General features: G+C 41.4%; 1 protein-coding gene across 1 annotated transcript; it reads left to right on the top strand.

Annotated features, from left to right (window-relative positions):
- Nucleotides 1-366: 366 nt before the first annotated feature.
- rab1ba (zRAB1B, member RAS oncogene family a) lies at nt 367-13,292 on the top strand. Its single transcript, XM_086196611.1, has 6 exons — nt 367-670; nt 3,750-3,822; nt 3,919-4,014; nt 5,937-6,032; nt 6,394-6,525; nt 8,810-13,292. The coding sequence occupies exons 1-6, from the start codon at nt 657-659 to the stop codon at nt 9,002-9,004; spliced, it is 606 nt and encodes a 201-aa protein (XP_086052737.1). The 5' UTR covers nt 367-656; the 3' UTR covers nt 9,005-13,292.
- Nucleotides 13,293-15,174: the final 1,882 nt, after the last annotated feature.

Raw genomic sequence — 15,174 nt, 5'->3', positions numbered from 1 at the left:
GTATGAATCCCAAAGAAGTAGCAGAACAGGTTGGATCTATTTATGGGGGGGAGGGGGTTATATAAATCTCAGGTTTACTTGGAACATTGCAAACAATTCTAGAGAAACTCATTATGAAATACTTCTTTACATTAAATTGAATTTTGAATGGAGACTTTTACTTTTACCAAAGTACTATTTTGTCTTGTAAAAATAAAGGAACTCTCTTCTTCCGTAACTGACATCAAAACGACATCATAACCCCAGTGAGTCATGTCGGGAGCAGTGGCCTTAACGCTTTAGTTATTTTTCGTAATTAAACTACAAGTCCCTGCTCTGCTCTGTAGCGTTCTCGTTTGTCTCTAACGCCACATCATCCTGCGTCACTACCGCACCTGCGCAGCCATCTTGATCCTATACCAGGCAACGGACACAGACGGCAGAGAAAAAGGAGTAAAATATACTGAACAAGCTCAAGGAAATAGGGATATGTCAGTTAGAATCAAGACTACATGAGATAATAAAGCTTGGACACACAGAAACGATCACGGGGCGGAAACGGACACGGTAAAGCAGCCATCTAAGTGCCTCGTATACCCGGACCTTCAAGTCATTTTGTGCCGGAGTAGGAAGGAAGAGACGAGTCGCGGACAGAAAAACAGATCCAGAGTGGAACCATGAATCCTGAGTAGTAAGTTCTACTTAAACAATCCATTCTTTAGCGTTTGTGTTCAACCAGGAGGCGTATTGATATGTTAAATGGTTTAAAACTACCAACCGCTTGAATAGGGTTTTTTTTTCTTGGTAACGGCAAACAGCAGCTAGCTAGCAGGTCTCGTGAACAGGGCGCGGACAGCTTCTTTCATGTGTCAGTCTCGCGGATGTGTTATCTCTCATGCGTCAGCTGACCGGTGGCTCGTGTCTCACCACCACATCGGTTGTGGCACTGGATGGGTCGCCGGATGAATAAACCGAAAAAACAGAAGAAGCAAAAAACAACAACAACAACAAAAAACCCCAACTAAAAACGTCTGGAGTTGACGTTTCACTAGAAACAATTTTGGACTCGAATGGCAGCTGACAGTAACATTACACGGCGTTAATTAGTCATGTCACTCGTCCCGCAGCCTATCGGTTTCCTGCCTCTGCTCAGTATTGAATTTAGCGGATGACCGATATTGTTTTTCTAAGGGCCGATGTAGCTTGTTGGGAAGTCCAAAAGGCCGATGTCTGATACTTGAGGCCGACATGAAAGTGCAGCATATCACGACAATACTACGAAGCAAACCCCAACACCAGGCTGGCTTTAAATAAACACGTTTAATTGAAGTTAATGATTAGATTTTTTTAAATGTAACTTTTATCTTGTGTTAAACACAAATTACAAATATGCTTATAATCCTGAAACATAGATTTTTTTTAAATTGTTTTATTTTTAGATGAGCAGTAAGGTACCTTGGGTTCATGGCAGGCTTTCTTGAAACTGAACAAAAAAACAAAACAATGATATTCAGTGTCTGTTTTTTTTCCCCTCTGGTAATGTATTGTTATTGAATAAAATCTGGCTGATAAGAATATACCAATAAAGAAGAAGCAAATTAACATATCCACTATAAAAAATAAACAGGATTATGATGTGTCAATACGGTTTTTGTTTACCACTCTGTTTTTTATGATACATCTATGTTCATGTGTCAACAGTGAGTTTTTCTCCTCTGACACTGATACTGATGAAATGTAAAATGAAAAATGTAAATCCTCCATTAAAATTAGAACATTTTACTAGATATTTGCTGCACACATTACATAATAGTGTAGGTAGCAGATGTTTGATGTCTGACCTGCTGTCCTGAGACAAACGGTCTCCTGTTCTTGTGGTCTCAGGGCCGACAGCTGTGTGCCACCTCCCTATCATTTCTTAGGAACTGTGTCTTAACAGAAAACACCTACACATCTCGAGGTGACATTCCTGTTTACCTGTGAAAGGAAATGTTTGTAATTATGTTTGCATTTCAGTACACCATGTACATGTTCTCTTGTAGTGAGTGCACTTTGTTATGGCCAGGCCTGGTCTGCCAAGATTAAGTACACTTTGTGATTTCTTTTCTGAACCAAATAGCTTTGTCGGCAGTTAATTATATTATACTCTAATAAATAATGCATAATTTATAAGCATCTTATTCATATTCTAACTATGAATGTATTTATTTTCATATAGACTTTTCTCATGAACTTCTGAAACGCGACCCCATTTGAAGGTGGCAAATACCTTTGACTCAATAGCAAAATGGGATTTTTCAAAAAAACAGTGCAAATCTTAGCTTTATGCCTCATGAACCCGCAGTTACATTTAAACAATGTGCCAAAATGGCAACAGGGAAAATATCAACAGCTGTTGATATCGTCTGACAAGAGGAAGTATCGCAATCACTTGCATATGGCTGTAAATGGCACGAATGCTGCTCTGATTGCTTGCTGACAGCTTCCGTATCATAAGATGTTCTGACGTGATGCCCCCCCACTCCCTGAGCATCAGGCTACACCAACACAAGCTGTAGCTCTGTTGCAACAGGGCTGTTGCTTACTGTGTTTGTGGGATATTGTCGGTTTATTGAGGTTCAGGAAGTGACGCTTGGCAGATCTCACTTTCCTATGACTCGAGAATAGCACAGGCATTGGGCAATTCTCAACAGCTGTCTCTGCCGTGCGTCAAATTCATGTGATGTTGTTTTCCCTCTCAGTGATTGAGTGGGAATGTCGTTCTGTTACTTTGTGAGGACCTGTGAGTCGGGCAAGGTAAAAACACTGTCTGCTGCCAGCTTGAATTGAGGATATATAATCTTAGGTTAGTCCCATGGAGTTGCTAAATACCACGAATATGCATTAGAATTCACTGTTAATCTTGGATAATCCAGTCCATTTTCTTTATTTGGCCTAAAGTTGCAATTTAACCTCTCAAAAAAGAACTTAACAATCTTTTTATTTTAGAACTTTTAATCTAAATCTAGATTTTGTACGAGAGCGGGGCTGGTTTATGCTGTTTAACTCCTGGTGATGATGTGCTGTAGATTTGTATATTGCCAAACACATTTTTATTTAGACTAAGGTTAAACCTACTGACGCACTGTAAAATGTGACTTCAGGTTTCAGGTCCTTAGATTTTTTTCCATCTCAAGAATAGGAGAGAAATAAAGTTGATCAATAAAGGCAGAAATTTGACTGAGACTTATTTAAAGAAAAAGCTTCATTTAAGAAAAACACAACATTTACATCTAAATTAAGAGACATCAAAGCACATTCAAATGTGTTTGAATAAGAAAGCGGCATCTGGGACTGACTGACTGACTGAGACTGCTTTTTAAAACAACTGTGCTGATTGAAAAAAGTTGTTTATCCAGAATTGCCTCTTTTTTGTGGGTCACAAAACCTCCCCAGATTCTCTGACTGAGGTCAATCAGCGCAGTGCCCAAATTCTGCCTTCTTTGCCTGAGCATCACAGGCTTGTCTGTCATCTCACTCACAACTTGAGACCCTCAACGTTGATCAGATGAACAGTTGTTCAGACAATCTGTTGAGTCCCAGACTGAGCCATTTCTTGTATTTCTAGATGGACGAAGACCAAAACCACAAACGTGGATGTATCCTATTAAGAAATTGTGTGTGTGTGTGTGTGTGTGTGTGTGTGTGTGTGTGTGTGTGTGTGTGGTTGTTTGTGTGTGTGTGTTTTAAAAGGCATATTTCCTGCCCTGACCTGATTGTTTTTCTTCTAGTGACTATCTTTTCAAGCTCCTGCTCATTGGAGACTCTGGAGTAGGAAAATCCTGTCTTTTGCTTCGCTTTGCTGTAAGTAGTTCTGTCTCATTCTGGAAGATATGTCTCAATTCCTCTGCTCAGAACTTTAGCCTGACCCAGTCCTCTCTTCCCTCACCTTTCCTGCAGGATGACACCTACACAGAGAGCTACATCAGCACCATTGGAGTGGACTTTAAGATCCGCACTATTGAGCTGGATGGCAAGACCATCAAACTGCAGATTGTGAGGGCGCATGTGAAACTTCCTGACACACTCACCCTGTAACGCACAGTGACAACATTCAGCCATTGTTACCAAAACGTAGAGGCTTGGTTTGTTTGTAACTGGATGCTTTAGTTCAGGACACAGGCAATCTCTCAGTCATCCTGGTGGATCCACAGACTGCTCTGCAACATAAATACAGATTAAAGTAAAACTACAGTTTCTCATTCATTTTGTAAATAATTCCAAACAGCTGTCAAGAGAAATAGACTATTATTTTTTATGATACATCATCATTTATCATTTTCAACCTCTTCATGTTGTCAATATAAAAGTTTCCAAAAAATCAATATGTTATTTCATAAATCACTTAAAAAAAAGCGTCTAAGTAGGCCACATGACATGGTATGAATTGGTATGTAAGACCTGTTCTTCCATCAGACAATCCCCCAAGGCATCATACTGAAAGTTACATGAGACCTAAGGCCATTCCTTCCTCCAAGTAAGAAAGCAGGACTAATCATGCCTGTTATGTTTGCAGCAAAACAAAAACATATTGTTTTTCTGATCATCGAAATTTGTTGTTTTAGAGAATAAAACTTGAAATTCAGTTACATTGCACCATTTTATAGACAAGAACTGGTAATTATGCAACATTAACCCAAAATCATTGGCATTAAGGAATCTCCCAGAATCTTCTCCTATGCTTATTGTCCATTGTCCCTCAAGTCAGACAAGAGTCTAGCTCTCTTCTCTGTGGTGAATTAGGGAGCTGAGAGAGCCACGCTAGTTAGCAAAATGAATGGTTGTGGGTGTGCAGGTTTCCAAAACCTCTAGGTCCTCATCTGCGTTTTTTTGGTTCAGCTAGCTCAGAATGTTGGTTTGTCGAGCAGTAATCCTCCTCATCCTCTCTTACAAAGTTGGCCATCATCAGTAGCAGCAGTTGCTCTTCTAGTCATCAACAAATGTTGACTCAGCTAGCCCTCCCAGGACTTTTAACCCATGTGGATCATTGAAGACACTCAAACAGTGACAGCAGTTTATTTTACTCATTCTCAAATTGTTATGTCAGAATCATCACATGTGCACTGAATCATGTCAACCAGGTAAATTGCTTCAGATACTGGCAAATCAATACAAGGGTTATCTGAGGACACAAGCAGGTCTGGACTTTCTATGACAGAATTTAGAGTGATTCATCATACAGTACCTCGTCGAGCCTGCACTTGTTAACTGTGGCAGAGAAAAACTCCTAACAGGAAGAAACCTTGAGCAAGACCAGACTTGGGTGCCTGGATGTCTGACTCGACCAGGTTGGTCAAGAGAGGAAGAAGGAGGTCATGTTCTTTTTGATTTCTGGGGTTTCCCCAGTACTTTTTGGCATAGTGCTATGTTTGGTTAAAATACTCAAAGAGGAGGATGAAATGTCAGTACATGCATAAAAATTACACTCACATCATTAAAGACAAAGGCAGTATTTACATTGTTTGTGACTGGCAACATCTGAGCAGGACACTATTCAATAAACTTCTCTCAACTCAGAAATTGTTCGCCCAAATTCCAAGTTGTCGAAGCTCTATATAGAATTTTTTAAGACAACAGGCAACATTGGAAGTGCTTAGTTTGGATCCAAAGCAAATTTAAGCAAATTTTCAGCAGATTATTTTGCTGCATCCATTTAATACAAATGCCTCTGTATGACATACACAGGCTAACAAGCAGGACCCCTCAGCAGCAGCAGCAGACTCTACATTTTATATATATATATAACTCTGCTAAAGTCAACAAAGACGTAAGAGTTTAAACAGCCTCTGATTCTAAAACAAATGGAGAGGTTGTGATTTTACATATTGAATACACAAAGCCACATTTTTTCAATGAGAATCCACTCTTGACTCTTCATTGCTATTAACAGTTCCTGTCTTTTACGCCCTCTCTCTCAGTGGGACACTGCTGGTCAGGAGAGGTTTCGCACCATCACCTCCAGTTACTACCGTGGAGCCCACGGCATCATCGTTGTGTATGATGTCACAGATCAGGTGGGTCAGCATTTCATACTTCTTTCTCTGGGACGGGAAAAAGCCTACCAGGTTTTAAAGCTTTTATTTTGTTTTTTTCATCACTTTTTGTCTTCTGTCCTCATGTGTTCCATGTGGCTTGTTTTTCTGTTTACTCCTCACTGACTCATATATTGATATTTGGAAATATTCATGTTAAATTCCTTTTGTGCAGCTTTTCTTGATATGTTGCTTTGTGTGACTCATGATTTGCTTGAATAGTTGTGATAGAGTTGGCGAATGCCAAGTTCAAGTTTAGAGAGAGTTGGAGTTTAGTTCAGAGGAATCGAACTGTGATCTTACCTGCAATGACTTCAGTCATGCTGATGTTCTCCTTGTGCAGGAGTCCTATAACAACGTTAAGCAGTGGCTCCAGGAGATCGACCGCTACGCCAGTGAAAATGTCAACAAGCTTCTGGTGGGCAACAAGTGTGACCTGACCACTAAGAAAGTAGTGGACTACACAACAGCTAAGGTATGAAGTAACATGAGATGGATGCTGTTGGCCTCTATGAGGGAGCGAAGCTCTTGTTTAACTAGTTCTATTAGCTGGAGAGGCCACTTGTCTCGCTTTTAACCCTTGAAATTAGATTGAAGGTGAGTGTCTCTTTAAACTGTTCTGTTTTTCATTCTAGTAATGCATCAAATGAACAGCCCAATACCAAAAAAAGTGTCAGCCCTGGAGATGTCAATTTATGTGCCCCAATTACTGTACTATGGGAGTTAAATCTGTCACCACAGACTATTTTTTCTAGTAATTAATGTATCATTACATTAAGCTACATGTTGATTCATTGTCCTCCAAACTAATCCGACCAATCATTACATTTAAGTTGGTTTTAGTTTGACAACACTATGTCAACATGCTTAACATTAAAAGTGAAAAACTGGGTTCAACTAGCATCTTCGATATGATTAAAAATACAGAAAAGGAGGGCATATTATTTAGGCCAGTAGTGGAACACCAAAAGAAATCCAAGATTCTAAATTTTACTACCAAGCTCCTCATTAAAGATAGAGAATGAGATCTGTGTGTTTAACAGAGTGCAACATGCAAGAGATGATGGCTCTCAGCTGAAATGTTGCAGTCAACACACAATAATGGTGAGGTGCAGATACAGAATAACCAGCGCTCTCCTAACTGATGGTCATTTAATAAACTGGAACAGACAACTCTTATGGACATTTGGTCTTTTCAGGCCTTGCGCCTTCCTAAATGGTGCCTGTGTGTTTCTGTGCCTGTGCCTGTGCAACTGTGCTTCACTATCGAAGCTTTGCACAGTGCACAGGACAGTGTTTGAAGTACTGTACTTTTGCTGTACTGATCTTGAAGTACTCCCACACTTGAAAGCTCTGAGTCTTTGAAGGTATTTAAGCAACAGAATCAGACTCTGTTTCATCCGCTATGATTGTGTAACTGACTGGATCCTAACTGAGTGACATCATGTCAAATGCTTTTCCTTACTGATATCAAGGAAAAACATTTCCTAATACTTCAGCTTCCCAGCTCACAGCTCAGGAGCCAGCGTGAACTGTTTTCATCCCAATATGATTGTGTTGTACTCAACAATATTCCTAACCCGTTGAAATAACCTCTCTCTGGTTGCAGTCATGTAAAGAGAGTGGAGCTTCCTCCCTCTCCAGTGAACTCTGACCTCAATCACGCAAACCTGTAACCTGTAATGCAATTACTTAAAGGATTAATTGGGAATGAGAAAGCTGCGAGCAGCAGTAATTCCATGCAGGACTTAGCATGTTACACGTGGTTACTGAATTTCAGACATGTACATGAAACACAAATTTAAAGGTGGTGCCGAGGCACTTTTGCAAGTATATGTGCAAGACCCATAAGATAGGTCATTTTTCATCAGGTTAGATCCGAGTGCCAAGTTTCATGAGTTTTTGTGCAGGTTACGACCCTCAAAAAGGTGATTCATTCATTATGAGTAGATGAATAATTCTTTGTATGTCATAAGGGTTTTCGGACTAGTTGGTGCTCAGGCGCTCAAACTGTGACAAATAAGCTAACATTACTTGTAATGTTGATTAAAACAGAGAAGCTGTGTGTTTTATATACTGCACTTTACCAACATAGAGAGAGAAAAGCTTTCATAAGAAGCTTGTGTCAGAATTCAGGAATGTGGGCTTTTTTGCCAATCTAGAGGCCAGATGCACTGAAGTCTCCTCACATGCCTCCCTGTTGTGCATCAGTCCTCAGACGTGTTCTATATTTTATTTGTATATTTCCTCTCTGCACTAGATCAGACATGAAAGGCAAAAATATACCATCTTTACCCCCCATGATGACTGCAACTTATTACGATTCCATCAATACAAAAGAGATGTCGTGGCCTCGCTGCACAAATAAATTGTTTTCATCCAGCCCCTGGAGTCAGAACTCTCTCGCACTGCTGCGTCCAATGCTAATTTTCACTTGCATGTGTTGATGGAATTTTTGCACTGCTGAGCGGACAGTTGTAAAGTTTTTGGCACCAGTGTATCAATATTACATCATGATATACTGCAGTGTTGATATTTTGTCCCACCCCTAGGATGTTCTTGATTTTGAATATAGATATGAATCTCAACCTAAGACAATTTCAATGTTTAACTTTCTCAACCCAAATTCTTTGAATTTACACCAATTTAACAGTTCAATCACTCAATGATATTCAAAACCACTTGATGATCACATTAGCAGCATGGCCTCTGAGTGTTTTGAAAGGCTGAGTTACTACAAGTTTCTTCCTGTCTGGCAGGAGTTTGCTGACTCTTTGGCCATCCCCTTCCTGGAGACCAGCGCCAAGAATGCCACCAATGTAGAGCAGGCCTTCATGACCATGGCAGCAGAGATCAAGAAGCGCATGGGGCCCGGGGCCACAGCTGGCGGCGACAAGCCCAACTTGAAAATTGAGAGCACCCCTGTCAGGCAGTCAGGAGGGGGCTGCTGTTAAAGGACCCCTCCCTCGGCCTGCCATCTCAACCATCACCTCCACTGAAATCTCCCTCTTTTATCCTCTGTGTTCCCTCCTATGATTGTTGCCCCTCCCACATCCGACCATTCCCCCATAACACCCTGTAGCCCACACCCAGTTCCCTGACCCCTCCGCTGTCAGCCTGCCTGAAGACCCGAAGACGGCTGGGCCAGCGTAGATGGAGTAAACCATCAGAGTGCTAAGATGAGAGAACAGGTAGAAACTTGGCGAGGGTTAATTCAGGGCTGCTCACCCACCAAACAACCGAGAGGAGAGTGTGTTTGTGAGACTGAGACGACTTGAACTTTCTGCCAAGAGGACGGAAAGAAGGGATATGGGGGAAGATTGGCATTGATTTAGACTGGAGTAGAGGTAGTGGAATATTAGGTTTAGATACCAGTGAGCATATCCACACACACACACACACACACACACACACACACGTACAGTATGCACTGTATGGGGATGGCTGAAGAGATTTTAAGTCTTTTGAGTGTCTACTTTCTCCTGGGGCTGCATCTGTCTTTTCTTATTTCATCTTATGGTCACTAACCCCTTTAAAAAAGAAAAAAGTCCCCCTAAATGGCATGAACACACGTTCAGCGTGTTTGAGTCATACACTCTAGATGGCTTGTACACAATAGGAAGTGACCCATCATTGCAGTAAAACAATGAAGATCCCTGTAATCCCATTCAGCAATTATCTGTTCCTCCCCAGTCCCTCTCACTCTCCGAGGGCGCGTTCAGACTGGGAGGGGAGCAGTGTCGGCAGTTAGCTATCGGGTGCTGGCAGTGTACGGGAGCTCAGATGGAGATGTCCGACCTCACCGGGAACTTGTATGCTATCGATTCATTCTCTCCCTTTTCCTCATTTCTGGATTATGACTCGGCAGTTTTTGAAAGGGACTAGGGTATTTTCACTTTCTACCCCCACAATTTAAAGATCTCAGACAGTTGCACCTCATAAGCAGCCATATTGTTGCTCGGTTCACAGATGAAACCGGGCTGGTCTGCTGACAGTTGATGTGGATGTCGAGTCCACTTTAACACTGATTGATAACGTTTGTGCATTTTTAAAAACAGTCAGACAGTAGAACAGGGTGTTTTTTTGAGGCCGGCTCCCCCCAGGTGGTCACAAAGCAACTCTCAGTATCTTTAAGCCATCTGTAGCGATGCTTAAAGTAACCGTACGGAAATGCCACAGAGAAGAGCTCCATGTCATGGTATGTTGGGACGCGGTCGGAGAGCTTCCTCCATTTTGGACTCTTTGGCGTTCCCTCAGAGGTGAGCACAGTCTGTTTGATCAATGCCCTCATTTTTTCAAGTCTGAACCAGTTACTTACCGTACCTGGGGTATGGGGGATTAACATCCAAAGATGAGCTGTAGTTGGTTTCAGCAGAAGCATTAACCAAGCCATTCTTCAACCAAACTCCCTGCTCAACACTTGAGATGTAGAGGACCATGTCTGCTGGCTCAGCGGGGGTGTTTTCACATGCAGTCCTTTTTAAGCAAACCCAACTCCGTCCTCTTCAAAGTGGACCAACAGAAAAGGGACTCTCCACAGCCCACTTCAGCCCTAGAGGCCGTGAACTTGGGAGTGCTCTGTATTCACGCTGCACAGCTTAGTGAACCGAGAGTTTGCTTCTGAAAGAGACCGAGTGTGACACCACCCTTACGCACAGATGTCAGAGCCGGTGTGGAGGCGGCGCCATGGGAACTGTCAAATAAGGTTTCACTTTTTCTTTTTAAGTCAGGTCTGCAAACATCACACAACTTTTATTCTGTGAATTCCTGGAATGACACTACACTACACTAACAGGGAGGACATGATTTCACACTCAGATTAACTTGTTCTGGTAAAAAGAAGCAATTGCAATGTCTGTATGGATCCTTACTGTTTTATTAATGTTTGTTTTTATTGTTTTGTTTATTTTTTATTCTCCCATTGATACTTTTACAATGTGCTGAAACTCGCCTGTTGAGGACGTGACAGTCGGTTGTTAGCGCTTGTTAGCAGATGAAGCTGGGGGGAGATGTGGTGTGGGGGGATGTCTGTTGGCTCTGACAAAAAGCTGCTGTTCCTTCCCTGAGAAACCAAACATTGTGTAACTTTTGGACACAAGCTTACGTCCGCTTGCATTTCTGGCTTCAGTTTGTGCCTGCCGTTGAATTAGTGCTGCCAAACAGGTTGCGTTGTCAGTGGCGCTTGTCTGTCAACAGGATTACACAAAAAAACTACAAGGCTAACTGTAACAAAACCTGGTGAAGAGGGTGTAGTTTGGTCCAATCCCCTTTTTTTTTCCACACTACTCCTGGTGGATTGATGAGATCCATTTCTGATTGGAAGAACTTGCTGATTGGTTACTACGAAGACTGTGAGGTTTCGTGAGATGGCGTCACAGTGAACAGAAAGTTCTTTTTGACTGGACTCTACATGATCAGGTCTGTTCAAAACTTTTAAATAATAGCATACAAGAAGCATCTTTGCCTTATAAAATAAAATCCCACCTACAGCTGGTAAAAGTATTTTGATCCTGAAATTAGATGTGACAAAAAAATGCATTCCTGGAGAGAAACACACTAGAGTGTTTCCCCCACTTTTTTTAATCAAATCTCTTAAGTTTTGAAGGTTTGTGAAACTCAAGTCGTAGAGAAATTCTGGGCCATACCAAGAAGTACTGCAGTCCAGTAACCAGCTCTGCTCCATCAGCTCCCTGTGCCGCTGCTGCAGCAGCAACTTGCTCTAAGCAGTTTCTCCAAGGAATCTGGAAAGAATGTGAGGAGAGGAGCATCCCCGTGGCCTTATTGGGGCTTTGAATGTGGCATTAAAAAGTCTTGTCTTGCCAAAGCGATCGGAGCCACAGCAGTTGACCCTCTTTTATGAAGAACTAGAAAATCCAACGACAGTGGAAGGCTCAGATGGACAAGGATATTGTAGCATTAGAGCCTTGATATAACTCTCTCTTAGTAATCCATGTTGAACGGAAGCCTCAGTGCCTTCTGTTTCAGGCCGCAGTCTTTTGTGTTTAGGGGTTCTGGAGGTTCAGGGACTGACTGGTCTTGGTTTGCAGACCGGGTATGAACTCCCAACTCTCCCCTCCACTCCGACCATGTCAACACAACTCAGTGAATTCCTTGACATCCTCCTTTACTGACCCCTCCACTCAGATAAGGGAATCTCACCTAGGCTTCAGTTGCACTCCTGGTTGTGGTTGAAAGTGGAACTTGGCTGAGAAGCAGAGAACCCCAATCCCAGATTTTTGCTGATCCAGGAAGCTGCACCTGACCAGAGCCATGTGACCTCTGATCACAGCAGCATCACTCACACAGGGCTGGTCCTCCTTACAGACGTGTTCTCCAACCCTGTCATGCTACACTGGTGCGTCGCATCTGGCTGTGTGGCAATCTGACAATAATAGGGAGGGAAGGAAGTGTGTGTGTGTGTGTGTGTGTGTGTGTGTGTGTCTGTGTCTGTGTCTGTGTCTGTGTGTCTGTGTGTGTCTGTGTGTGTGTGTGTGTGTGAGAGAGAGAAAAAGAAAAAGGACTGGGCTGTGTGTAACGTTGCTGAGCTTTTTACACACATGTTGGTTTCCAGGCATCACACCACACTCACTTGAGTTGATGCAAAACAAGTTATCGTTTGAAGCGCGCGCGCACACACACACGTATGCACATATATATATATGTATATATATATATATATATAATATATATATATATATATATATATATATATATATATATATAATATACTGGATGTTTAGTGCTTCAATGACTGATTTTTTTATTGTCTAACCTTCCTTCCAACAGGTCTTGATATTCTGCTGATTTCATGTATTCATTGAATACTACAGTATACTGTGTTGTGTTCTTCACATATGTATGAGGGGACATGGGCGAGGGACTGGGGAATCTGAAGTGGGCAGGGTAAAACTATGTCTAGCGGGGCTTTTGAAAGTAATTCTGATGAAAACATTGCTTGACTTTTCTTCTTTGGTTCTTTTTATTTTATTTTATTTTATTTTTTTGTGTTCATCTGGGGTTGAGCAGGAGTTTCTCAGCTGCACATGCTATGTTTCTGGGCTGATTGAAGGCACTCACTAGGTTATTAATAAAAACACCCGGCAGCAGCTCGCCTGTCACTTCCTGTCTTTTCTGTTTTTGCTTGTTCACTTTGGTGCTGTCTCCCTGCTGAGTTTGATCATGTTTTTGTTTTTTTCTGTACATATTATAAATATATATATAATAAAATTATGAAAAACATGAGAGCTGGGCTTTTAATTTTACAGATGAAAGTATTTTGGAAAACAGTGGATTACATTACAAATTAATAAAATTGGCATGTAATGTGTGTAAAATTGAACGCGACACACACAAACACGCACTTCTGTAATATTCCTGTGGGACTTGTTCTGCAGCTTCCTCTATTCCAGCTCTAGTGCATTCCACTATTTGCAGTACTACAACAGTACAATAACAACAGGTACCTCATACAGTATGGAGCACACAAAGAGCTGATAAGCAATGACTGTGTAACATACACTGAGGGTTTGATGAGTATCTGCAGCTTATCTGATAGAGCGGAAGCTACTTCTAGTTTTAGCTTCGGTATTTGATACTCCGAAAACAAAAGATTTCTTTTGGAAATCTACTCAGAAAAACATGCAGAACAATTTCCACACATAAATCCCAAGTGAATTGAACAGGATGTTCTAAAGAAAAGTTTACATCCCAATAAGCATCAAGTCCTACAAATAAATTCTTAAAAAAAACAAAAACAGTTTACAAGCAAATTTACATTTTCCAAAGTAAATTTTACTCAGGTCTTTTCAGTAAAGATGATTGTGATAACACCAACACTACATTAACTTATAAATCATTGTGGAATTTCTTTTTCAAAACTTTTAAAAGATTGGATTTTTATTGTTACATTATCTGAGAAACATTTACTCATTAAAAAAAGAACCTCGGTAACAATTTCCACTTAAAAATATTGTAATTTTTACAATTGAAAAAACCAAGTTAAGTTTTTCTTTACAGTCATTCTGCTTCCTGATTTAATTATGATAACAATAACAAGAGCTCCTACATATTAAAAAACATTTTTTACCCCCCAAAAGAAAACATAATAAAATTGCAAGGAATAATTTTTTTTTAAATGATTTTACACAGGCCTGCACGGTGGTGCAGTGGTTAGCGCTGTGGCCTCACAAGAAGGTTCCGGGTTCGAGCCCCGGCTCGGGATCTTTCTGTGTGAGTCTCCATGTTCTCCCTGTTCCTGTGTGGGTTCTCTCTGGTACTCCAGCTTCCTCCACAGTCCAAAGACATCAATTTGGGGACTAGGCTGATTGATTCTCTAAATTGACTGTAGGTATGAATGTGAGTGTGAATGGTTGTTGGTCTCTGTATGTTGGCCCTGTGATGGACTGGTGACCTGTCCAGGGTGAACCCCGCCTCTCGCCCGTAGATGCTGGGATAGACTCCAGCCCCCCCCCCCCCCCCGCGACCCTTACTAGTAAGGAATAAGCGTAAGACGACGATGGATGGATGATTTTACACTTTTATTTATAGGCCTGTAATTAGCATTATTATGAGCATAATTTTCTATGTAAAATGTTATGTTTGGTTTTTTTGTAATCCGTTATACATCTGGGTGGAAGAACTGAACCTTTTGGCAGGCCAAAATTGGCCCCTCGGGCCCAACTTGGGGCAACCCTGGTTTAAATCAGTCCAACAAGGTTTGATGTGATCCATGTTGTTCTTCTCTATTCCACTCAGCTTTGGAATCATGTTCCTCGGCACAAGGGATTGATGAACTTCAATTACTGTATGTTCTTCTCCCCTTTTTTCTTTTTCCACCCTTAGTTGTGTCTTACAGACAGGAAGCAAAGCCTGATGGGCATTTGTTGCTCCTTGCTCCTGACATCTTTCATGTATCCCTTCTAACTGTCAATCAAAAGAGACAAAATGTTACAAAAGGAACTCAGTAGGTGTCGGGAGAATGGAGTTAACCACCACGCCGCCTGTAAGACTAAACTGAGGGCTAGAAAAGGGACACCATTCGGTATGAGCGTATGATGGATGATGTGTGATGAGTGGGACTGAAGAGGTGGATGGACAGATGTTGGACTCCTGAGATCGTTTAAGT

The sequence above is a fragment of the Aulostomus chinensis genome, chromosome 24, assembly GCF_037954235.1.
Source record: "Aulostomus chinensis isolate RoL2024-O1b breed Wild chromosome 24, RoL_Achi_v1.0, whole genome shotgun sequence".
NCBI lineage: Eukaryota > Metazoa > Chordata > Actinopteri > Syngnathiformes > Aulostomidae > Aulostomus > Aulostomus chinensis.
The sequence above is the reverse complement of the archived record's forward strand: the minus strand, read 5'-3'. Positions and strand labels throughout refer to the sequence as shown.

Excerpts from the sequence above, each read along its gene's own strand:
- rab1ba (XM_086196611.1), top strand. Across the intron at positions 4,015-5,936 it reads AGACCATCAAACTGCAGATT|TGGGACACTGCTGGTCAGGA; the intron begins GTGAGGGCGCAT and ends CCTCTCTCTCAG. Across the intron at positions 6,526-8,809 it reads TGGACTACACAACAGCTAAG|GAGTTTGCTGACTCTTTGGC; the intron begins GTATGAAGTAAC and ends CCTGTCTGGCAG.